We start from the raw sequence: 27,810 nt of genomic DNA, 5'->3' as shown, positions 1-27,810 counted from the left end.
GACTGCCGCAAAATGGGTCGTGAGATCTCTGAGGATTTCAGTAAACAGCCAGAAAGGTTACATTCACATTACATAAATGTTTCTTTGCTTTATTATAGTAGACGGAACTTATGGTGATGATATCGGTTCATGAAAACATTATGCTATTGCTCTCTGAGGAGGACCTGACAGTGGATTTACCTTGGGAAGTACTTGTTGTTTTACGACATTTTGCGACATTTGTGTGTGTGTGTGTGTGTGTGTGTGTGTGTGTGTGTGTGTGTGTGTGTGTGTGTGTGTGTGTGTGTGTGTGTGTGTGTGTGTGTGTGTGTGCGTGCACGCGCGCGCGGAAGCGATGCTTCAGTGTGCTACTTAAAGCGCTTTTGTGAGGAAAAGCTACATGGTATCCGCATACTGTCGTGACTCGTAACACGCTAGTTGATCCATACCAGAGCCCTTCTACAGCGATTACACCTTTGTTTGGATACCAGGCTAGAGTGAGATTTTGATGTCATGTCCAGGTTCACATTAATGAACAGGCAAATTGTCACTCAAGCCCCTAGGGCCCCGTGGCACCTTAAAGTGTCCCTGGACATTTAGTGCATACTTGATACTAGTAGGCCTTCTATATTTAATTTCTCACACCACGAAAATACCTTATCTAATCCTAATATACAGTTGAAGTCAGAAGTTACATACACATAGTTACACACATAGGTTGAAGTAATTAAAACAAATTTTTTTAACCACTCCACAGATATCATATTAGAAAACTATAGTTTTGGCAAGTCGTTTAGGACATTTACTTTGTGCATGACAGAAGTACATTTTCCAACAATTGTTTACAGACAGATTGTTTCACTTTTAATTGACTATATCACAATTCCGGTGGGTCAGAAGTTTACATACACTAAGTTAACTGTGCCTTTATGCAGCTTGGAAAATTCCAGAAAATTATGTCTAGCCTAATTTAGCTTCTGATAGGTTAATTGGAGTCAGTTGGAGGTGTACCTGTGGATGTATTTTAAGGCCTACCTTCAAGCTTTGCTTGATATCATGGGAAAATCTAAAGAAATCAGCCAAGACCAACAGTGCAAATGAATGAGCAACTAAAGTCATATTGTCAGATTCGTGTGATTGCTTAATTTATGAAACAGGAAAGGAGGACTGATTTTCACTTCAAGCAAATTGGTAAGTGCTTTTTTTGCATTGTTACAGCAAAAAAAAAATTAAGTGTAAATTGGGCTGCTTGAGCATTCAGTGTCGGATCAAGTTTTGAAAAGAAGTGCTGCGTTCCTTTGAAATCGGAAAGTTGGGTTTTACAACTTCCTACTGGGAAAAGTTCAATGGAATGCATCTTGAAGTCAGAATTACAACTTGATGGCTTGTGCAGAAATTCTCAACTCTGATTTCGCTGAGATGCAGGGGCATGATGTCACACAAACATGTCAACACTCAGTGAGATATACAAACTAAGTGATAAACATTGACTTTATTAAGTAATATCAATAAATGATTTTGTTTCCACATTACATGATATTAAAGCGTGTTTAATAAACGCCTGCAGAAACAGGTGTATAAAACATTATAATCTCTTTTGATAATCGTACACCTGAAGCACAAATGTTAGCGCTGCAGCATTGTTTATCAGTTGGGTTGCTAGGAGACATCTCTAATGAGAGTCAAACCCCTGCTGACGGGAGCATTGCAGTTTTGTTTCCTTAAACGTCATCTTCTGAATATCGGGGAATGGAATGAATTTATGGTCGGAGATATCAAGTAGGAATATCCCACATCCAACTTGAATGGAACGCAGCATGACCATGTACCCTGACAAAATTAAATTATTGCAAGCAACATTTAAAATGCAAATATTACTAGATCGATTTTTCCAGGTATTATAGACCTCCTTGATAGATTTATATGAATAATTATGATTTTTTTAATGTCTGTTCAAGAGACGTTCATTTAAAGGTGGGGTATGTGATTTTCTTTTTTGACCATTTTTTCAAAATAACTTGAAATCCTATTCCTAACCCACTTACTGGCTGTAAATTAGAAGCACTGAAATGAAAATTAAGCAATGTAATCATCTGTGGAACGGGCAGGACTCGAAAAACTCCAGCCAATCATTTTCAAGACCATCTAGAATCATTGGACAGAAAATGTGTCAATCAAACGGTCGTACCATGCCCCCCTTCCCCCACCACCCTGGCGCGCGTGTCACGTTCGTGCGCATACTCAAAGCTCGTGACCCAGTAACAGGAAGCGAGTGTATTTATGTATGGAGAATAGAGCTTTTATAGTGCTAGTGGGGTTGTTCCACATTTCTATGAATCCTGTTTTGAATAGAAGACAGCTGTACAGACGCCAGGGCTGGCTATGTTCTTTTTTTTTACAGTTATGAGAAAATCAGCTCTACACCTTTCAAGAGTGGTATGCGAACCCCTCCTCCTGCTGTGTCAACAATTTGCTCTGAAAAATTGTCTGACAGGTGAATGCACTGTTTGACTAGTGAGTCTAGAACACTGCTAGAACACTGCGCATCTGAGTTTTCGCTCGTGCATGATTGCGCGTCCATGTTTTTCGAATGGGTGGAGTCAGGGCCAGCGTTGGAGGAGAGAAGGTAGGATCTTAGAGTTGTGTATTTTCAAAATCTGCCGGCCGTTTTGCAAATCACATACCCCACCTTTAATAAAACAGTTAAAATTACGCTTGCTTGAACATTAATTTTACATTTATGCATTTGGAAGACGCTTTTATACAAAGCAACTTACAGTGCACTTATTACAGGGACAATCCCCCCGGAGCAACCTGGAGTTAAGTGCCTTGCCCAAGGACACATTAGTGGTGGCTGTGGGGATCAAACCAGCGACTTTCTGATTACCAGTTTACCAGTTATGTGCCTTAGACCACTACATCACCACCACTTAATTGTCATTTCAAGTTCTGGTTTTCATGCGGGGGTGTGTTTTTATATGGTCAATTGGTATTACTAGTTAGCTGCAACATAATGTATGATGCCCAAAGGCATAGGGTGTCTTATTCATTGTTAAACTGTGTTTTCTTAATGGTCTGAATCACACTGAAGGCCCAGACTTAAACTGCACGGCCCGCCACTGCTTCTAGCCCACTGGGAATGTGATGAAAGTAATAAAAGCTGAAATAAATCATTCGCTGTACTATTATTCTGACATTTAATGTTCCCTAAAATAAAATAGTTATCCTAACTGACCTAAGACAGGGAATGTTTTCTATGATTAAATGTCGGGAATTGTGAAAAACTGAGTTTAAATGTATTTGGCTAAGGTGTATGTAAACCTGACTTTAACTGTATGTGAGTATCTGTCATGTCAAATAGGTTCTTCAAGGCAGTACTACATAAAAACAAAATGCAATGTTCATGATATATACAGTATATGCAACAAAACAATACAAAGAAATGTGTGACTTCTGAAATTTTCGGTTTCTGAGATTTTCGGTTGCACTGGGCGGAGCATACATGAATATTAACGAGTTTCCTAATTCTTATTAAAGCAACACTGAAAATATTAGTGCTGCCTCCCGGATTACAATGTAGGCCTATCTAAATATGTTTTCGCAAAGGTAATTGTAGGCCTATTACATGAAGTTAGGCTTATACTATAACGGCTATACTATAGTAAGCCTAACTTCATGTAATACAAATACCTTTGCGAAAACATCGTTTAGACACCGGTCACACATCAGACTCGCCTGCGTAGGGAGTTGAATGGTGGATAAAATGTATTTAAACATCCGCGAAAGTCAAATTTGGCAATATTTGTGCTGTCCTCAGGCCTGAATACAGACCTGAAGACCTGAATTTTAAGGTTTTTCTTGATATAGTTTTACGGGTGTTTTTTCCATTCAGCGCCATTATTAAGTGCCGCTGATGGTCACAAATATGGCAGCTGGGAGGAAAACGTTACGTCACTGAAACATGGCAATAAATTATCTCTGGTATTAATATTTAGAAAATAAAATATATAACAAAGTTAATCTGCAATAAAGTGTTGATCTTATAGAAACAAAAACTACACAATATAGGGCAAAACTAATGGCTCTCATGATAATGTTAATATATATAAAAAAGTTAAAAACTATGAAAATGTAGAACATAAAAAAACAAAACACTTTCTACCCCTAGCTGGTAAACTTGTTTATGATGAACAACCTAAACCCCACTATTACGCAATAAAAAATCTCGCTGTCTAGCGAGGCACCTGTAAATAAAGTTGGGCTACTGGTTATTACTAGTTAACTCACTAGATATGTCAAGTTAGTCACTGCATTGTGCTGAACTGTGTTTTGCAACTGTTTTTGAAATATTATCCCTCAATAAAAATTTCAGACTGAATATAAAGCTTGTCCACTAGATGGCTGCCAAGGACAATTTTCTAAAATTTCTGAAGTTGAAAATTGTTGTTCTTATATGATTTATTTTTTTTTCTCCAATTGATTTGTTAGTTTTGTAGAGGAAATACTAAATTGTGTGCCACAGCAAACCATGTCCTGTAATGCATGCCTCAAAGCACAAATGGTTGTTAAGCATCATAAAGATCTTCTTATCCTTCTAGATCGTACGAGATTTAAGAGGAATTCGGAGTGTGGGAGGGACATTGAATCAGAATTCTATCACCATAGCATTTTTTTTCTTTTTCTTTTCCACCCCTTTAGGTGGAGCAATAACGTTTGCCATTGTTGTCATTCTGTGAGCTCAGACTTCCTGGCATTCACACTAAATTACCCAAGGCTTTCTGTGGGAGCAGAAATGGCTCACTGTTCCCCAACAAAAAGACCATTCACAGTCAGTGGAAGGCCTCCTAAAGACAGCCAACAGTGCTGAAGGGAACCAGAGGCAGCAGAATAGAGACAGGCAGCCCCAGGAACATGGCCGCACTGGGAAATGACTGTGATGTTATATTGAATGAATCTCTCAGAATATCTTTTTTCATCATACTTGTGTTGTATCGTGTTGCTTTGTGTTGGCCTCTTGTTTTGAGACTTTTTTTGTACCAGAACTCAAGAACAACGCTAAGTAGACACAAAAAACTCCACAGGGATCCCAAAGGGGGTGTGTAACCATGGAGATGTGAAAGCTGTGCAGAGCCTCTGTTCCTTAAACTTGTTTTGAGGAGATGAGAGGGGAGGACAAGAGGGGGTGGGGGGTTCAAAAGCATTCTTTGAAATCTCTCAGATGAAGACTTTAAAGCCATCATGCTTATTTATATATATATATATATATATAGAGAAAACAAGAACACACTGTTGCTTTTTAAGAGTCACGCTTACCAATATAAAATGTAATTACTTATTATTAGACCGTTTAATGTCTTATGACCAAATGGCATGCATGAGGGACATATCATCCTAAATATATTTAAGAAGCAAACAGTTTATTCTTACATTTCTTTTCCTTTTTCTTTTGTTAAATGTAAAGTGCCTTTAAAAAGTTACCTTTCAATGCACTATATAAAACTAATTGTATTATTATTATTATTACAACAAATACCACCATGATATATTCTTACAATTGTATTTAACAAATATAAAATTACAATATAAGCTATGTATTTTTTTTTTATTTTTTACAATACAGAACCGCGAATGCCTCTTTTTTAAATTACAGTAGGCTACTGACAATTGAGGGGTAAATGTTAATTTGTCCAAATATATTCACTAAATATAATATCTTCTTTTCCTTTTGACTTTGGAGTGTTATATGTGACACATGACTTTCTCCAGAAATATGACACATGGAAGAGTCACCGTGTTGGACAACACAAGAGTGAGATAAAATGAATCACCTGTTTAATATCCATGGAAACTTGAAATCCACCCAAACTCAACAGCTCCACCATAATGTGGATTTGTTTGGTTAAAACCCTTCTGACATTTATGACAGATTTACATAAGCTTTATAATATCCCAGGTACAAAAGTAAAATCCATGTGCCAAAGTTGTCCCTTGGCTTAGCTCTTGTCATTTCAAGCTCCCCGTTATACTTTGCCAGTGCTTTAGGCTTGGCTGTGAATGTTCTCTACTGTGCTCTGCCAAGTTCTGCTGTCCTCTCTCACCAGTTTGGACAGTGTCCAGCCTTGAGGAGCCAGTGTGGGGGGCCATGATTGAGATAGACCATTTCAGCATGCAGGAAGGGCGGGGGACCCCACAGAACAAGAGGAAGAGGAGTGGGGCACTAACAAGGGGGTATGAAGAGAACTGAGGCATACAGCAGTGCCAAGAAGCATCTTTCATGTTCAGCCACACCATGCAAGATTGTGTAAAAGCATTCTTTAATGTTTTTGAAGGGGTGACTTTTTGGGTGAATTGGGGGCATTTTTGACTCATTGAACGTTTGAAAAAGAAACAGCTATCTGCTATATTGAAATAATGGTCTTCTTATGGCCTTGGTCATACCTTTAAGTGGATTTTGGGATGATGTGTGATGGCAATGACATGTTTCACCTTTTGGAAAATTTAAATGAGCCTTGGACTTGTTAATACAACGAGGCAGCTAAAAGGTATTTTTAATTAAATCGATTATTTCTCAATTAAAATTCTCAAATACCAACCGGTAGCATAATGACACCTAAAATAGCTATTTTCAGATTATGACATAAAAATCTAAAATGAATAATTATGGATATTTTAACTGTCACTTTCCTGCCCATGTTCTCCCTTGTACTATTTTTCCCCATTTAAATTATAACCAAATAAAGCCCATTTTTGAAAAACTTTGATTGAGGACAGTGATTCTTTGTCATAAAAATGTACAAATGATATGAATACATATCAAATTAATTGAAAATGTATATTTATAAATATATATTTTTTAATATTTAGGAAAAAGTGCAAAGTAAAATTTTCCTGATTTTAACGCTTAGTCAGGGTGGGGGACAAACTCAAAATAGTGAATTATGGACATTTAAAATGCCAACACTCTTTAAAAAAATAAAGAGATACAATAATTTTTTTTAAAGCTTTTATTTATTTATTTTTTCATTAGTTCACCCCAAAAATGTGAAAATCCTGTCATCATTTCCTTACCCTGAAGTTGCTCCAAACCCATATGACTTTCTTTCCTTCACTGAACAAAGAGATGTTAGGTAAACTGTTTGCTTTGGTCACCATTCACTTTCATAGAATGAAAAAAAAAAAATAGCAATGAAAGCAAATAGTGACTGAGGCTGTCATTCTGCTTTTCATCTTCTTTTGTGTTTCACTGAAAAACTAAAGTCATATGAACAATTTGAGAGTGAGTATAGGATGAAAAATTTTTATCTAGGTGTGAACTGCCCTTTTTAAGTAGGGCCGTCGATTTAACACGTTAATTCCGTGCGATTAATTTGATAAAAAAAAAAACGCATTAAAAAAATTAACGCAATTAATCGCAATGCCCCCGGATTGTAATAAGGAACATTCCTGAGAAATGCAAGCTTGTAGTACCACTCAAAGTATTAAATTATATTTAACTTGAAACAGTGACCTAAAAATTTACGTTTATGACGCAACGCACCCGAGACGCTTCACAGTCTGATGCAGGTGTAAATTGACAGGTCCTTAAACAAGCCCTCATAATAAATCTCGAGCTGATTGACAAATTCACTTGTGAAATGGATTGCTGTGAACTGTATGCCAGTGATTGGCTTATGATCAATATTATGGTAGTAAACAAAACATTGTATTCTAAAGCCTTTTATTTTTGTCTTATCAATGATTATGTCACGAATTTAAGGCAATGAAGGCAGACGAAGGTTGAGGACCCAAATGCAACTTACTTTATTGTTTACAAAAACAGAAAGGAAAACCCTCAGTGGGGAAATAAACATAAATAGAGAACTCTGGCAGGGACCACAGACCAGGGTAACAGCATTCACAAACATTCAACGACAGACAAGGACTGAACCGAAAACCAGGATATAAATACAAAAACATGGGACAAAGGGGCCAATGAACAAACAGAACACAAACTAGATGACAAGGTGATTAACAGAAACCAAAGGCAAATTAACAAGGGCAGGTGAAAACAATGACAGGGAACACGAACGCTAACAAGGAGACTATGGAGTTAAACAAGGGACAAAAGTGAAAACTAAGGAGTGCAAAAGTGACAAAAATGGCAAACAAAAGGGCAACAGTGAAACAAGACAAGGTATACATAACAGATTAACTCTTCTGCCACAAGTTTGTAATGCATTTTAATTATCTGAATATTTTCTTTTTATATATATATATATAATATTTAAAGATAACTATGCATAATTATTTCATCATTATATATTGAATTATTATTATGAGGGGCTTTCTCAGCTAATATTTGTATATGCAATTAAATGTGATTAATCGCAACAAATTAATCGGGACATCATGTAATTAATTCGATGCAGCCCTACTTTGAAGTCATCATAGGGGAAATAAAAGTTTCCTAATTGTAGAATCCGCCCTAGATAACAGCCATAAAGTGAAATTCCAGAAATGAAAATGACTAGAAATAAGCAAGTCAGTGACGCTTCCTGTACATCTTTACTTACACAACACATTGGATGTAAGTGAAGCAGAGCCCCTATGTTACTCCACTGTGCATTAACAGCTGTTGTGTCATCCTGTTTAATTTACTGTGTCCTCATTGTGCAGCTACCATCACCATCTCTCACTGATATGTTTCAGATCTTTCCCTATGGGTAGAAACAATTACACAAGCAAGGTAGACAGTAATGACTTCCTCTCTTACATAAACAAACACTGATGGAAGTGTCCGTGAAAGCAATTCGTTAATAGAGCAGACAGGAAGCGTTCCTTGAGATTTGTTCTGTCCAAACCCCTTTGGGAGGACATTCCCCACCCTCTCCATTTCCTCACGCTGGACATGTCTTTGTGGTCATTGTTTAAGATCAAGTATGGTTTGTTTCCTAGAAGACCTGCACATGTGCTGACACTCCCCTTGGTTTAACAGAACACAGGCAAACTGATGAAACCGTATCATATTTTTTTTTCACTGCAATACAATAGCAATTTTAGTTTTATTATTTTTATAATATTGTATATTATATTTTTGTAACATTTTATATTTTTATATTTTATCAAATTATTGTTATTTTATTTAATATATGCAAAGCTAAATACTGTAAGATAGATGTACAGTATGTCAGCTGTTTACAAACAATGACAAAATTTATATTCATAAAAGAAGAACAGAATATTCTTGCACCATTATGACATTTTGAGTTTAAATTCTAATATGGTCCCGTTTTTCTTATTTATATTTATTATAATAATATCGTATATAATATATTTGATTATATTTTATATTTTAAAGTTAATATTATTTTTTATTTTATTTTTATTGCACTACAATTATGCAAAGTTAAATAGAACAGATGTGTCAAATGTTGTTTTAATAATGTCAAAATGAATATGAATAAAAATATTCTGGTACCGTTATGACATTTTGATTTAAAATTCTAATACGGTTCCAATATTTTATATACATTTTTTTAATATTTTATTTCCTTTTATCATTATTTTCTTATTATTCCAATTCAATTACCCAAAGCTAAATAGTATAGATGTGCGTCAAATGTTTAAAAACAATGACAAAATTAATACTAATAAATAAAGAACACAATACTCTTACACCATAATGACATTTTGTGTTAAAATTGTTATATGGTCCCATTTTTTTTTTTTATCAATTTTTTTATTTTGCTTTAGCTGAAATCAGGTTTTCAGATTAGTCCAGTTAAAGTGACGGTCACACTACACTTCGCACTCAAACTCTTTTATACAGCAGAGTAGGACATTTCTTCCCATGAGTTTATCTGCTAAGTTTGGCAAACTCTGACCTGCAAATCCATATGACAAGAGGACGGCTGACCAATAGAAGCGCAACTGCTGGTCTTCTATTGGTCAACTCACATTCTGACCTCTTGACTCAATACAATGAATACATATTTCAAAGCTGTGTGTTTTCTTGTTAAAGGAAATCAAGTAGACAATATATTTTACAATTTTGAATATAATATTATTTGTTATAATATTATTAGTGAATATTTACTTAAACCAAAAGCCCTCGTGAGTGACATCATATCCTGGTCAGTTGGGTTTTCCCAAAAAAAATGTGTGTGCTCAAAGCCTTGTGGGACCTCCCTTAAAGGGTACCTACACACTAGAGTTTATACTGCTTTAGAGAACGCTGCGATTTCAACAGTTTTGCTTTGTAGGAATGATGGAGGGAGAAAATGCAAGGGTTTGTGATGCTCCATCATGGGACCAAAGTTGAGGACATTTCAACTTTGGCTTCAGTCCGACATATGTATGCGTTGACCAATGAGAATCTCAGAGAGTAGGGACTGCACTGTGTAATCGAAAAAACATGGATCATGGTGCGTTCAAGTCATGTTGGAGGGATCGTATTTACGACTTCGCACATGAACGATACCACAAAGTTGTAATTACAAGTAGGAAACTTTGGAAGGCGGAAGCAAATTTTTAGTGGTAATATTTATGTTTTTCTTGAGGATTTTGACTTTGCAGTTTAATTTGTGTTTGCAGTTTTTGTACCGTTAATGACGAACAACCATAAAACTTACCAGAAAATAAGACTCATTTAGCTGGTTAATGCAGCGACAAGCATTTGCAACAAAACTAAATTTCCCATTATTACACGTGGCCGCACAAGAATAAGATGGATAAAGCATTAATTACACACCTAATTTGTGGCTTTACTCTTCATTTTATTGCATTGGTGCTTAAAAAGCTTCCTGCCTTCGCTAGTGAAAGCTCATATGCACACTAGAGCAAATAGACAAGGCACTGCCTTTAAGGTGATTGTCTCTTTCAAATGAAAGCCGGGACTTCCTTTTCTACAGCCACCATATTGAGTGTTGCGATTCCTCCCATTCATTTTTTACCAATGGTCTGCCTCCCCTACCTTAAACTGTCTCTAGCTTGACTTGCCATTGGCATCCAATAAAACCAGTAGATTGACAAGGAAGGAGGGAAGGAAGGAAGCAAAAGATTCTATTTTCATTTGGTAAGTTGGGACAGTGAGTCCTGAGTTTGTTTGTGTGCACAAAGGTTGTACAGGTCATTGCTGCTTCTAAAGAGGGACATCAGAGGGAGTGCGAGTCAACAGAGGATACTCTCTCTCTCTCTCTCTCTCGGCTCTATACAGGAACTTACCCAGTTCATCTTTCCTTTTATGGCCCTCAGCTAAAACTGTTATCCACTCATTAAACTATTGCCGCTGTTGCATTACGCCCTATTACTTTGGGTAGTGTGCATGCACACGTTTTTGAAAAGGTTAGAGGCACTGTAGAGTTAAGGGGGTTGGAGGGGGCATCAGACATCGAAAGAAATTTAGGTTTTAATTCTAGTTTAGAACCAGAGAGAATGGGACAAAAAAAGCGAAGAGGGAATGATTACCTTACATAGCAGCTAGTAATTTGGGACACACAGGAACCATTTAACACGAAATGTGTGGTGTTTAATGAACAGTTGGCTTTCTGTGGGAGCGAATTAATCACACTCTCCTCTCTGCTTTCCATTCATTCAATTTCTCCCTCTCTGAGCATTTCCATTTACCCATTTTGTTGTGGATTAAAACACCATCATCCTCACCAAAGAGCGTGACGGTCACAGATTCAGCTCTGCTGTTCTTCTTTTGGATATGGCAGTATTTATTTTATATGTTCTGTTTGAGACTATTCTAAACTCAAAAGGAAACAAAAGCTAGTATCGACTCTTGGGTGCAGTTATGGGGTCTTTTGGGAACTAAGAGAGTCTGTTTAGCTTTATCGGCTAAGCACAGACCATTACACAAACAACAGAAACTCATTGAAACAATTGGTTTACAAAAATGACAGTTGTTTTAGAAGGTTATTCAGCTTGAGAAAATTCCTAACAACTTTTCTGTTTGGGCAACAAACAAAAAAAGACCCCGTAGAGTACAGTAGATATACAGCCCACCTCCTTTTTGGTTATAAACATGAATATAGCGCAACAGTCTGGCTCTGAAGGTTAAAATCCCATAAATTTTTCCATAGTCTGATTGATTTTCAATGATAACTTCTAAACCTTTAAAGACCAACCTACCATGTGCTCCAAGGTTGTTCATCGATGGTATATGCCTTTGTTGAAGCAATCAGTCCACATTTTTTCAACTTCATTGGTTTAAAATAGTGTTTATAGCAGAATCCAACTACACTACCCATGATCTAGCAGAGAAAGATCACCAATCAGAGAACCATGGCCAACAAAGCCCGCCAAACAAGTCCAGCAGCGGCCGTCCACTTCTATGATGCATTGCAAATGATGCAATGGACACTATTTAAACTACATATGAAGCTTAAAACATATTGTTTCCATACATATAATTAACAACCTAAAATAAACAGTTTTATATATTTCCATTCTTTTTTTATTCAATTATGTAATTCGCAATGCTTCATGGGATTGTAGTTCATGCCCTTGTGAAAAGCAGTAAGTACACAGTCTTGTAATTTTGTCTTTTTGTCTGATTTTCAAATATTTTTTTGCTTCAAATCAAAGTTTGTAATGTTGTGATTCACCTAAGAGCTGGTTGGTTTGGTTCATGGCTTACAAGTCTTTTATGAGGGATTTTATAAAAAACATTTAAAAAAGCCTATGGAAAAAAAAAATGAATGGGAAATATACATCCAAAACCCAGATGGCTAAAGAAGTGGACGGGGAGAGTTGCACTCTATTGTAGGCTTGTTTTTCCACACTGAATAGAAGCTTTTATAATAGCATCTCATCTGGAAAGCAAACCACCTTCATGTCAGTGGTGGTACTATTTTTTTAACAACCGATATAAACCCAAAATTTTGATCAAAAAAGCTGATAATTTGAAACAAAAAAATATATTTGAAACAAATACAGAATCAATCAGAAATGTTATTTCAGAATATAAATGTCTACCCGGCAGACAAAAAAATTAGCTAAACATCCCAGACTTACATTGAAAAGGTTCCCCCCTAGAGACTTGTGGATGTTTTAAACTCATAAATGGGCCCAAAAGGACCCAATCATAACAGTAGGGTTATGGATCATTGTTAATGCTGGTTCAGTTATTCTGAAGTTGGGTGTTGGGTTTAGAAGTTTGAAACGTTACTGTCATCATCACACTGTCCCAACAAACAGTAACAGGGTTAACATATTGATGCAACAAAACCCAAAAACCATTGGAAGTTGGTGTTTTTTAGTGTCCGTTAAGGTAGTGTGAACTAGCCTTTAGTAGATTCAGTCCGAGTCCTCAATTCAAATTGTTTTCATGATTTCATCCTCAGATATTTCTCTCAGGATGCACAAATGAGGAAATAATTTGAACCATACCAAATTTTATTTCTATAGTTAGGGAGTTCAGATATTGTGTGCTGTTGACCATAGTTGGAAAATATTCCACTTAATAGGTGTGGCACTCTAGTGAATTTATTTATTTATTTATTTTTAAATCTGGAAGCAGTTTTCTGGCTTTCAATGCCCTATTATGAAAAAGAATTACTGTAAATGGAGGATACTCGTCTTAGTGACTCTTGTGTCTTTCCAAAACTCAGATGGCTATGACTATGAGCACACACAATGGAGAGTGTTGTGAAAGATAGAAATAAAGAGAAGACTGTGAAATAGAGGTTAGGTGAAGTGCAAGTGTGAGTGTTCTTTCAACCCCAACAACAGTATCATTAATATAGGGTTTCCTTCCCCTTTGACTTTTCTTTAATCATCTCATCTCTTTCAGGTTAAATGCAGCTTTGTTCAGGGTGGTCAATTAAACGATAAAGAGAAGTTTGGACAGATACCATCTTCTATCTATAGCAGATCTGAATCAGATTAGTAGGCAAAGTGATCTGGCAAATGTAAAAAAGCACAAGAGAAAAGAGCGACCAAGTTAGTTCCTTTTTAAAACTATGATTTTAATATTCGGCTATTGCTTCGCAGTACAGAGTTTAGTCCAGCATATTTCAAAGTCAGTAAAACACTCTTGCTTAGTTTCACACATCTCCTGTTCTAAAGATTCAAAGCAGACAAAATAAATTATTGATGGGGTTAATGTATAGAAACCATCAAATGTTAGTACAATCGTCAAGAAAAAATTAATCAAATTAACTAAAATGGTTAATAGCTTACAATTTACATAAGGCACAGAGGCAAAGCAAAAATGACAAACTGAACACCCCAGCAAATAATAACAACTTTTGTAACACTTGCTTTGAGTGAGCTTGGGACCAAATGTTGTTCATCATATCATAATCAAACTGGTGTTTTTTTTTATATTTTCCTATAGAATTATATCATCATGGAAAAAATACAATTATCGAGTGTTTGAAAGTATTTCTCTCAAATACCAATTGTTTTAATAAGGCATCCTTTCGTATCTGGAAATGTGATTTAATGTTATTTCTCACATACAAAATATGATAGAAAAATACATTATAATGTATACAATGGTTATAAAAAGGACTGTATATTTTCCAATGCAAGGAGCTGCTTGGGATTGCAAAAACAAACAAACAATAATAATCAAACCTTGAATGGAGAGTTGCAGTTCATTGGCATTTACAATACACTAAACACTCACCGTAAACACAATGACACACATACTCGCACACACTGACATACATTCTATAGTAAAACAATTCCATCTTTGCAGGATTTTTCCTTTAGCAATATCCAGGTTAATAAACAATTACATGCAACTGCAAAAACATCAAACATCTTGCATTTGCTCTGCATAAATATAACCAATATCATTAAAAAAAGGAGATGTATCTTCACAAAATCCAGTAATGACAACTACATAGCAAAGTGTAATTCTAAAGTTTGTTAATAGGCTTTTATTCTCCTCGTTCTTCTGTTCTGAAATGGTTTGAAAGTTTAACTGGAAGACCAACTGCAGAAATGTGTTGTCACTTTTAAATGAAAATCATTTGCATAGAAAGTATGAAGAAATGTGAGATGTCCATCACAAATATGCTCTTCTGGTAAAAACGTAATTCTTCATAAGGGGTCCAACCTGTTATAACGAGTAAAAGTTTTTGTGCTAATTAACCCTAAACCTTTATAATTGAATAAATGCTCCTTGAGATATACTGAATGTATAGTGAAACATTTAGAAATATATGGAAATCACATTTTACCAATAAATCAAAATGGTAATTCATACAAGTGGCAAGTACGTGAACCCTTTAGAATTACCTGCTTTCATTTATACATTTGTCGTAAAATCTGGTTTGATCATCTAAGTTACAATAAATGAAAAATCAGTTTCAACTAATATCACACAAATTATTATATTGTTGTTGTACATATTGAATACATCATTCAAACATTCACAGTGTAGGTTGGAAAAGTATGTGAACCCCTAGGCTAATGACGTCAACAAAAGCCAATTAGTCAGGACTTGACAAACCTGACATTCCATTAATGAAATGAGATTGGAGGTGTGGGTTAGATCTACTTTGTTTTATAAAAAGCACTCAAACATTTGTGTTTGCTAATCACAAGAAGTATCTGCTGATGTGGACCGTGGCAGGACACCATGAATGAAGCCTCTGCTTTCCAAAATAAACACTGCTGTGTACCTAAAGTTTTCCAAAGACCACCTTGACCCTCCAGGACGCTACTGGGAAAATGTTTTGTGGACTGATGAAACCATGGTTGAATTGTTTGGGAAGAACACTCAGAACTATGTATGGTGTAAGAGGATCACCACATACCAACATGAAAACATCCTCTCAATGGTGGAGGAAGCATCATGTATCACAAGTTTCACAAGATATCCTACAGGATAATGTCAGGGTGGCTGTGTGCCACCTGAGGCTGGGTGAAGCAGCAGGATAATGACCCTAAACATCTAAGTAAATCCACTACAGAATGACTTAAAAAAAAAAAAAGAGGTCAGAGTCCAGACCTTAACCATTAACGATGTTGTGGAATGACCTCAAGAGACATTCAAACCAGACTTCCTAAGAATATGGCTGAACAGAAGCAGTTCTGTGAGGAAGAATGGTCCAAAATTCCTTCTGAATGTTGTGCAGGTCTAATCCGCAGCTACCGGAAATGCTTGGTTGAGGTTATTACTGCCAACAGTGGATCAACCATTTATTAAATCCAAGGGTTCACTTACTTTTTCAACAGCAATAATGGAATGTTTTCAATACAGACAACAAAGAATATAATTGTGTGTGTGTTGTTAGCTTAAGCACATTGTGTTTGTCTATACTTGTGACTTTGATGAAGATGAGATCACATTTTATGACCAATTAATGCAGAAAACCAGCTCATTCCAAAGGGATCACATACTTTTTCTTGCCACTGTATATACTGAAAAAAGAAAATTAAGCTTATATGTTTTTTTTTAGTTTTTTTTTTTAGGACAATTAAGATTATTTTACAGTAGTGTGTTCCAACATTTTACTTTTTTGGCAATTCCTATTTTTCTCAATAGTTATTCTCAATAGGTTCTCAATTCTGTAATATAGTAATAAAAATAGTATAATTTTATTTAAAACAGAACAAAAGGCAGTTCAACAAATAATACCATGATGTTCAAATACTTTACAGTTTAAATAACATATTTTTCTGCATTATGGTAATACAAATTTTGGTGGGAAATTTTCTTAATTGTGATGAAAATGATGTAACAAACGCAAGAAATCCTAAAATAATATGAGTTTTCTTCAAGCATTTTTTTTTTCTTTCTTTCTTGTGATTTTGGTGTGAAATAGGGCCAGAATATGAACTGACAACGTTCGTGCGATTCTCCCAAATAGTAACAGTTTCACTAATGATGCCCAGATTGTTGGGAGGCTTAATTGCTTTTGTAACAGATGTAGTTATGGATCTATTAATATATTAGAGAGCTTGTACACTACAATATAAACACAAACAGATAGTGAGCGTAAAGGTCTCAAAATGTAGTCAGACTAAAACTCTATTTCTATTCGTAAAGAAAAATAAAATACACTTTAAAAAGAGGGTTAAAAAACTAGTGTGAGTGTTACGGCTGCAACTCAGTTCTGTACAACCCTTGTTTTCATTATCATAAAGAGGACTTGAAGAGAAATACCTGATATGTTGGCATTTAACACATTGATGGACATTCATACTTGTTTGTAATTGATGATGATGTGTAAAATAAGGCACTTGTTTGTTTGATTTAAAAAAAGACACCGTTTTGGTCTCTAAAATTTGTCTGTTATTGTAAAGAAATAAACATTGTTTGTTCATCACATTTAAACAATACTGTTTCTGAATACAAAAACGATCAATTGTGAAAAATATATAGCAATTTCATGTGCAGCACCCTCATATCAAAAAGATATCAATTGATATTCAGTGTTTGTACACACTTGTTCATGCGTTTGGATGCATTTCAACCGCTCTACGAATAAAAAGCTGGTAGGCAAGCATGGCTTTTACATCCCTTATGGACATCTGGACCTAGAGGTCAGTTTTAAATAGCTGGTTCCACCAATTATTTACTCAAATGTGTTATTTTGTTTCCAACTCTTCAGGATGGTATGAGAAACATAAGAGACTGTGAGTGCACAAACTAAGAGATTTAAAGGGACAGTTCTCCCAAAAATGAAAACTTCAGACATCATTTACTCAACCTCATGTTGTTCCAAACCCATATGACCATGATCCACTGAAGTCATAGAGGTTTGGAACAACATGAGAGTGAGTAAATGATGACAGACATTTTCATTTTTGGGACTATACCTTTAAACATAATGCTCAATCATTTATTTGTAGAAATCAATACAAATGTGTCTGTATTTAGTGTGTGAAAGGCTAACAGTGGGGTTATACCCAGACAGTGTTATTGCTTTGACACTTTAGTGCAGGCTGAGTAGCCCAGGTCACCTGACCAAGGAGGTCCTCGGGTTTTGAGAAGGGGAGCAATTCTGTTCTGCGGGTGGTGGCGTGGGGCCATCACGGCTTCTCGGCTGTGTTAAGCATTTAAAGCTGCTGGGCTCACTGGCAGGCCGCCAAAACATAGAAGCGAAGGACGAGAGCCAGAGAACTGGTCAGCAGGCAGGCAATGGTCAGGTCATCATTGGGTGAAGAGTTGAGAGCTCAGAGGGTCATTGGTTAGTTGCCGGTGGCGGCTGGGTTGTTAGAGATAAAAATGGACAGACAAGAAGGGAAACGAAAAAAGAAAAGGAGACAAAAAACGGACACAAAAGAAAAAAGATAGAGAAGGAGATTAGTTTCAGCTAGTGATGGTTGGATGACAATATGACATTACTAATTACAGCTACTTTAAGAGAGAACTGCTCAACATCTACATCAGGACAATTCAGCTCTGGTTCTGAAGGGCCATGGTCCTGCAGAGTTTAGCAACCCTAACTGTGCTTATTAGGGTTGGAACTAAACTCTGGAGGACAGTGGCCCTCCCGGACTGGAGTTGAACAGCCCTGGACTACGTTAAGACAGCAAAATCATGAAGGCCTCATGATTTCACCCCAGAACCCATCTCCCAGGTGAAAATGGTTAAAAAAGCAAAGAGGCAAATCAATTACAGAGTAATTACAAATCAAACTAACAGCACTTAATAGTTAGTAGCAGTCAATAGTGTTTGGGTAATTGGAAAAACTGACGGCAAGGCGTAAAGGCATATCTATCCAGGATTAAGAGATGCAAATACATAGACTGCTATTAAGCATTAGAGTGCTGGTTCAATTCAAAGCCACAAAGCTGCTAGAGATAATTATATGGATTCATGAGTAGTTACAGAGATGTGATTGAGGAAAAACCCAGAGAAGTGAGAGCGATAGTCTAACCAGAAAGAATTCTACACAATACAAAAAGCTCTGTTTTTTTGTTTTTTTACTCAAATTTTATTGGCTTTAAAATTTAACTATTTACAAAAAAATACAGACTGCTAATAAAACAATGATATTTCAGGGCTATAACAACACTAACACAAGAAAACAATTAGAAAGACAAATCTACTTGTTTCGCAAGCTGATAAACTCTTAGCCTATAGCTTATAAGACAGTGTATCATTACTGTCACAGGAATGAAATCCTAAAAAATAAAAAAAAAATAAAAAAAAGTACCCCTCTTAGGGAAAAATAACATAGCATTGTTCTCCAAGCCTACATTTTTACTAGTATAAATTCTCTATTCATTTACAAATACAATAAAATTTCATAAATGTTTTTGCTTTATAGTTAAACATATTGCTTTTCATAAAACTAATCGTAAAAAGATCCCACATATGATAACTATGTTCTTTTCCATACATTTGAAATAAAAAAGAAGCTTACTGCAAAACAACAAACAAGAAACAAACAAACCAAATATTGAATATTTCTTCAGTTTATCTGTTGTTGTGCTAACAGGCTAGCCTAGTGTGTGACCATCCTGCTTTGATAAACATCTTAACATCTCATGAGGTTTTACCGTTTTGTTTTTAACTCATTTCACTTCGCTCTGTCAGAGTGTCATAGACTAGGAGCTGGTGATTTCAAATCTTCAGTGCAAACTATTTGTGCCATATTGCTATGAGGAGGAATTTCTTGAATGGAAAGTTTAAGTGATCATAAACACTCCATAACACCTGAATAATTATTATTCATAGATTACGCACTGAGCAAAAATGTTCAGGCAGTGTATATGATGACTTGCCTTCTCAAACAAGTTTAACCTTCATAACTATCTAGTCTGTCTTATGTGACACTACCCAAACCAAGTGCTAGGAATTTTTCATCCTATTCCTTGAACATTATCGTCAACATTTCTTAAATCTCAAAAGGGACCAGTTACATTTCAAAAGAATGGAAGGGGAGATCTCTTAAAGGAAAAGTTCACCCAAAAATGAAAATTCAGTCATCATTCTGTCATCCTCGTGTCTTTCGTAAGCCATATTATATGCGAGCAACAAAAAGGAGTTATTTATAGAAAATTGTCCAAGCTGCACTTTTCCTCACAATGAAAGTCAATGGTGACCATGGCTGTCAAGCAAGACTTTAGAACAAGTTAATAACAACTTGAATTTCATTCTGTTTCTCACATAAAGCTATAGTATGGCTTCAGAAAGATTGTAATACAGTGAATGAGTCATTTGAAATACTTTTATGGTGTTTTTGCCCTTTTTGAAGCTCAACAGTCCCTGGTCACCATCCACTTTTAGTATATGGGAAAAGAGCAGCCGTAAACACACTTATAGGGTGGGTTGCACCATTAAGGATTAAATTAAGAGTTTAGAGACAACCCAGGGTTTGTTGATCCAAGGTTCATTTTGCATTTTTCAAGTTGTGAAACTTAATTTGAAATATGATTGAACAAATAAGAGATTAAAGTTTTAACCTGTGATTAAAAACCTTCACCTGGGATTAATTTAGTCTGCTATGATGGATTCTGAACCCAGCTGTATACCGTTAGTATGGTCTACTACTAGTCTACAACTTCAAAGCACGCATCATGGCCGACTGTCATAATAAACATAGGTTAAATATGTGCCAATGGCACATTCACTGTTCGATTGCCCAGTCATTCATGTTTAATTGTAGGTCGTTTTTCTTTATTTTGAATTTAAACCACCTAAACTACAAGTTTTATATTAATCCCTAACTGAGATTTAAATCCGAGTTCAAGAAATGGAGCAACAAGATTAACTGTAACATTTAAACCAGGATCAAAATGATGGTTTAAGTGTAACCCTGATTATTTTGGGGTTAAAAGTTTTGTGCAACAGGATAATCGGGTTTGGTTTAATCTCAATTTAAGGTTAATCCTTATTGATGCAATCCAACTTAAAACTTCTACATGTGTGTTCAATGGAATAAAGAAAGCCAAACTGGTTTGAAGTGATTAAATGACAGAACTTTCATTCTTGGGTGAACTATCCCTTTAAAACTTCATCAGCTAACGGCATCTTCAATGTCCAGCTCTTTTCAGGAACCTTTTACAAATGCTCAAAGAGTTTTCAAATGCTTTGGGTAGTAAGTCAGACATGACAGATTTGACTTTTTGTTCAATTTCACAATTGTTATGCATTAAATTGGTCAGTCGTATTGGTCTATTAAATTATGACTTGTTAAGGTCTTATGGGTGTAAAATTCACTTACATTGATCAGTAGATTCTCACATTTACAGTTTTTTCAGGAGTCATAGTGATTAGCCTATATATACAGTTTTGGCACATACATGTTTTTTTTAACATGAGATTAATATCAGTTTCATTACAGAGCAGTCTTAAAAGCTGATACTGTAATTCCCTTAGATCTAGTTTATTTTTTTTATGCAAGAGATTTGAAAGATTTTGAGATGAATATGCTCAATGTTTCTGGCCACAAACTTATTACTTTTACCCTAAACGATAACAATCAAAGCGATCTATACATAAAAACTGCAGTAAAAAGGTATAAATAAAAAAAAATGTAGAATGAAAACAAAAATCAAACAGTACGAGTACTAAAAGTATGCATTATGAAAAAAATGCATTATAAATGATGAGGGAAAAAAAGTAGAGTTTGACAAAATCAAAGTATGCACTGACCAACAGCCATAAACGGCTTATAACAGGACTGAAATAATAGTCAATACTGAATTTGCTCAATAAATACAGTTAAGCATACTTCTATCTGTAAATTGGAAGAAATATGCATTGCATTATAGTTTCACCCTTTTTTGAACTGTTTATGCTGATCAGTTTAGTTTGGACCACGATAAATACGTTTGGTATGTTATTTTCATATCAGATGAGTAAATAAAACTTGGCTCCAAATCCTAAACTTAAACATAGTTTTTTCCCATTATTCACAAGGCAAAATTTCAAACGTGTTTCTTTGAAAGCTGCCAAAACAATGTTTCAATGGAACAGAATGGCAAAAAGGAAGTTGAAAAGAAATGAGACACTAATGCACTTAAGCGACACAATTATCTGAAAAAATTAAATAAAAAAAAATTACACCAAAATTGAGAATGGAATGACAAACGTGGAAAACAATCAGGTTAGCTCCATCACCCTTCATTGACTATGAGCCCAAAGGCCATCACAATGTCATCAGTGTAACAGAGCACAGTCTATTTTACGCCATAAATGTTCTGTGGCAACAAAAGTAGTTGTTTTATATCTTTTTAGATACATACTTTCCAACACTTAGCTTTAGATCATGTTTGTCTAAACACATAATGCATTTAAGTGCTGAAGTTATTTAGGTCACAAATCTCAGAGCTTGGAATGTTGTCATAAGCCATCACAGGTTGTTATGACCTATTAAGAATAAGTTATCATTTTGTATGTACAGTATGTTTGTTTTAACCTTTGCTTCAGTGACCTCAAGAACATGCTCAAAATATAATGAGTAAGCTGATAACACTTACAGTTTCAATGCATTACCAGGATGGCAGGTTTAACGTCAAATTGGTCAGTTCCACTGCTATATAATTCACATGACAACAGCATCAAAGCACAACTTACAAATGATGCTGGGATGATTCGTATGTTCGGCAGGTTAGAAGTGAATATAAAGGATTCCTCTCTTTGTATTGAATGAGATGCAATGAAAGACAAGTGTAATCAGCATACCCAAGAAGATAAAACACATTTGTACACGCAAACACACACACAGCACAGCTTGAACACTGGAGCTAAACTAACCTCGTTCTGCGGTCACTACCCTTTGGTAAGGATGGACGCGCATATCCTGCCTTCGTACTTTAGTAGTCACTGCACCTGCTCAAAGCGCAACATTGCCAACAAACAAAAATTAACATCAGATTATTCATTAAAATGCATTAAAACTACATCACACTTCACACAAATTATTTAACAAGGCCTGTAACACCAAATTACAAGGCACAAGTGATATTTTCTCTTTAACAATTCCAAGGGCCACATTATAGTAAAATTTCATCATATGCTGTTGCCCGTTGACAAATTATCTTTACTGTAATTCTAAGTATTTCCATAAAAACACAACTTTTAATGATTTATTTAAACCATGACCATAGAGCCCTTGTTTTCCACCTAACAAATAGTTCTTAACATACTATATGCCTCAGGTCATTTGAATTCACTACAAGCTATATCATCTGTAGAAGGTTTTTCACAAGCAAGTTATATTAGCAATAATACTGATCACTCTCTAAATATCTAAGACACAGTTGCAGGAAAATAAGAAATACAATTATTTCAAGCTAAACAAATATAGATTACATTTCAAACAGAGGAATGCTTAATTATCAGTATTTTTCTTAAAATATCAATTTTTAATAAGTCAAAAACAGTTAAGACCAGTGTAAACATGAGTAGTAATAAACTTTATTCTTTCGTTTCTGAAAAATAAAACCAGTTTCTTCGTTTGCTCTTTTTTTGTTCCAAGGCAGCTGTAAAGCAAAGCATTTTTTTAACACTCGTATGGGTTGTAGACTGTTAAACCTCTGAGCATTATTAGCCTTTTGTTGGGAAAGCCATACCTACAAGGACAAGACAGAATGCTGGAGTTAGTCCACCAGATCTCTGAGCAAATGAGGAAAAATCTTGTACTCCCAATAGGAGTGTGCAGTATGACCAAGATCATATATCATGGTATGAGTCATTTTATTTCACAGTAACAGTATATATCAGGATATTGTAATTTTTTCAGGGAATTCATGAAAAAGAAATGATATATTAGGGGCGGGCAAAAATATAGATTTCCCTATGTATCGCGATCTTCATTTGAAATATCTCGATATTGATTCTTAATTACCAAGATCGATCTTTTACTCTATGCGTAGCCCAACGCACATTGAGAGGAAATCACTCGCATTTGCAACCAAATTTCACGCTATGCGACTAAAAATGTATACATTTGGCAACTGGCTGGTAAATGTTTAGATTTCACTCACAGTGAATGACTTGTGTAGTACAATAATGGAGTATTCAGCAGCAAGATCCTTTCATCGCGTGTTGAGAGTAAAAGTTGTTCCGTGTAATAGGGGTCCAAAAAAACTAAGTGACCCATTTGTCATTTAATAATGTCTCTTTTAATACCCTTTCTGTTCTTTGCAGCCAGATATTGATAAAAAACTATAGATGAGATAAAGCCATTCGAGTCTCTCGTTAACCTGCTCTTTACAGATGCTCATTACAGAAATGCCGGCTTTCTTAAAGAAACAGTACCGGTGATTGGCACATGTTTAACTAATTAAATGTAAATAGTACAAATTATGCAATTAAACAATAAACATGTAACCAAATATAATATCATATTTATTGATTTAAAAAAAAAAAAAACATGTGACCAAAATGATTTAAAACAAATTCAATATAATTTGTAAAATTTATATTTTCGTAATGTACCTACATAGAAGGTCCCATGTGTAGTTAACAGCATTAGCTGGGGGATAATTTATTTTATATGCAAGCATTATAACTGATAAGGGACATCATAACTGAAATATACCCATCTGAATCAATATTCAATCGAATCGAAATCAGTATTTAATCTAAATGAATCAAAATGTAAAGTTTGTGAATCGGAATCGAATCGGGAAATCTGTGTCAATACCCTGCCCTATTATACATTATATAACCTTGCAGTTATGCATATTTTTGCATAATCCAGTGAATGGAATATTTTTCATATAAAAGGTACTTCATGTCATTTGATTGTTATCTTTTTATTTGGAACTCAATGGATGCAAACCAAATAATAAGATTATTCATAACAAATGAATGATAATCTGGCAACAGTGCACATGCAGCTTCACATTATGTAACACTTGAGCTAAAAACAAAAGATTTAAAACTAATATTATTAAGCAGATAGTTCCAAACTTTCGACTCGAAATTCTGATTGGATTAGCCATATCCGAAGCTGTAGTAAAACAGCCAATATACACACAAAAGCAACAACTCCTTCATTGAATTCTGTATTAAACATGGCAAGTTCCGATGTTGCTCAGCAACCACAAACAACTAAAATCTGCTTTGTGTTACAGTTCTTAAAAGGAACATTCTGGGTTCAATACAAGTTAAGATCACTCGATAGAATTTGTGGCATAATGTTGATTGCCATAAAAATGTATTTTGATTCGTCACTCCTTTAAAAAAAGCTGAATCGAGTTTACAGACACTTAGGGAAGTGAATGGGGCCAATCCGTAAACATTAAAATACTGTTTCAAAAGTATAACCACAAGATGTAAACAATATGCATGTTAACATGATTTAAGATTGATAAAATTGCTTACTAACCTTTTGTGTAAAGTTATATCCAATTTTACAACTTCGTTGCCATGATGACCTAATGGCGAAAAAACCCTGTAATCCCACAAAAACGACGATTTAAACAAATTTACAGCTCAAATAATATACAAGTTTTAACAGAAGAATAAATGTAAGTGCTTTTACGAAATTATAACTTCAGGTTTCTGCCTTTAAACCCTCCTTCTGCCTTTGCCCCTCATTCACTTCCATTGCAAGTACCTCACTGTGTCATCGATTTTTCTTTTTTGTGTGTGGTAATCAACATTATGCCACGAGTGTTGTCGATTGAGCTCAGCTTGTACTGAATCTGGAATATACCTTTAAGAGGTTCCATCTAATTTTTCTTTCATTTTATATACACACACACACACACACACACACACACACACACACACACACACACACACACACACACACACACACACACACACACACACACACACACACACACACACACACACACACACACACACCGCCCAGCCCTAACTCCAAATTCTGCTAAGGGCATAGTTCACCCCAAAATGAAAATTCTGTACTCATTTTCACCCTCATACTGTTCCAAACCCATATGAATTTCTTTCTTTCTTCCACAAAATACAAAAGGACATTAGGCGTTTCCATTAACATTCACTGCATTTATTTTTCTATACAATAAAAGTGAATAAGGCTGTCAGTCCCTAACAACTGTCTAACAAAAGAAACAAAGAAACTCATACCTGTTTGGATAAAAGTGAGTAAATGACAACATAATTAAAATATTTTGGGGTAAACTATTCCTTTTAATGCATAATCTACACCATACCTTTAAAGAAGAAACACTCAAAACTCACCTAAAACACCACTGGAGTCAATAGGATATTCGAGGATGGAGGTTGCAGGACCAAGGGTGTAGGGGTAGTCGTAGGGTGCATAGATGATGCCTGACTCGGGGGTCTGGGGTAGGAGGGTCGCATGGTGGGGCGTGCCTGTGGGCATGATGGCGGAGGTCTGGATCTGTCGAATGAGGGGCATGAGGGTTGGGGTAGCAGGCGCAGGGTTACGCAGAGCCGCATTGGGCATCACCGGGGAGGGGCCTGTGAGGATGCGGGGAGCTTGTGCGCTGGCGGCCAAGGAGAAAGCCAAGGCTTCTAAATAGAGTGAGACGCACAAGAGCAAATATTAGGTCCTAATAAATCTCGAATCTTTCCCATACATTAGGAATTTGGAAAGTACAGGCAACTGTCTGTACACACATCATCATATTCACACAAGAATAAACATCCATATATGGGTAGTTGAAGCATAACATATACATGAACTTGATTTTATGCTATAATATCTAATAATGTATAACGGAAAGTATATATTTTAAGTGCTGTGACTGATCACAAGTACTTTTTTAATTTACTAGCTCATTAAAAAAAGTCTTGTAGAGTGACATGAATTTTTAGAAGTACAAATTTTCCATGTTGTTTCCCAATTATTATGAGGTCAAAAAATGGCATGCATAATATTTATTTAGTATAATATATATATATGAGTGTAATTTATTTGGATCCTGGGGTTTATTTTGAATAATTTATTGCTGTCACACTCATTCCATTCTGATTGCCACTTATTGGTGATATACGAGTTTATAAATGGTCTGAGGTCAGAGGGTGGTTTCAGACATTCTGAGATCTCCCAGTTTAATGCCTCTTTTGCAGCTGTATCTGCTTTTTAATTTCCTGCCAGACCAATATGTCCCGGCACCCAACAGAGGATAATGTTGAAGTCCTTCTTCTGTAATCGATGTATTTTAGTCAAGATGTTTATGATAATGGGATGATCAGTCTCCATGGATTCATGTGCATGAAGGAAAGATTTCAGCTGTGAAGCTCTGCTCTGGAATACATATGCCATATTGTTGGTCTCCAATCACTACTGCTGCTGACACACTGTTATCCATTTTGGATCCATCCATGAATACTGTACTATGGAGTGGGAGACTACATTTCAGTACCAAGAATTCCTGTTGATACACATTGGGGAGAGTTTCTGCCTTTTTTTAGTTGTGCCAATGGCATAGAAATAGTTGGTTTTTCCAAGGTCCGGGGGGGACAGGCCAAAAATGATACTGCCTTATGTTGTCAAGATTGGTGTTCAAGTTCTCCATATGGTTTAATCCATATTCCAAAAGGTTTGATCACTTTTGGTCTAGCTTCATACAGATGAGAACATTCTGGTTGAAATACTGGTGTAGAGGCCAGATTACTTCGATATGCTTTGAGTTTGACTGCGTATTGTAAGGCCAGTTTCAGAAGCCTATTCTGGTGGGAAGGTTCTGCATGCATAATAATTATAAAAGAATAAGCAATGAATTAGCTATTTAAAGTAGTTATAGATGGAGTAAATCATGTAACTCATGTCAAATCAATGAGACATGTCAACTTTCCCAAACTGTATTACAAATATTTTTAGTATTTTTAACTATCCATATGTTTGTATATCCATTCATCTATAAAGACTGGCAGCGAAAGTGTTTTTACGCAAAAAAATGCTAGATGCAGCCCAACAAACAGAACAGTGTTTTTAATCTGACACAGCATCTAAAAATGGTGAGATA

General features: G+C 35.6%; 1 protein-coding gene across 4 annotated transcripts in view; it reads right to left on the bottom strand.

Moving 5' to 3' along the window:
- Positions 1–13,910: 13,910 nt before the first annotated feature.
- Positions 13,911–27,810, bottom strand: part of qki2 (QKI, KH domain containing, RNA binding 2) — a 57,316-nt gene continuing 43,416 nt past the window's right edge. The window contains exons 6-8 of one of the 4 annotated variants that reach the window (XR_007968491.1): positions 26,057–26,353; positions 22,634–23,451; positions 13,911–18,131 (exon numbers count right to left, since the gene is read on the bottom strand). Coding sequence is in view for 3 of the 4 variants with exons in the window: in XM_052102772.1 (XP_051958732.1) it covers positions 18,115–18,131; positions 22,634–22,708; positions 26,057–26,353 (389 nt within the window). In the remaining variant the exon portion in view is untranslated. Of the gene's footprint in view, positions 18,132–18,820; positions 23,452–25,214; positions 25,281–26,056; positions 26,354–27,810 lie in introns of those variants that run through there. The other 3 variants (XM_052102772.1, XM_052102774.1, XM_052102773.1) reach the window with 3 other exon arrangements.

Source organism: Xyrauchen texanus, chromosome 33, assembly GCF_025860055.1.
Source record: "Xyrauchen texanus isolate HMW12.3.18 chromosome 33, RBS_HiC_50CHRs, whole genome shotgun sequence".
Lineage (NCBI taxonomy): Eukaryota > Metazoa > Chordata > Actinopteri > Cypriniformes > Catostomidae > Xyrauchen > Xyrauchen texanus.
The sequence above is the reverse complement of the archived record's forward strand: the minus strand, read 5'-3'. Positions and strand labels throughout refer to the sequence as shown.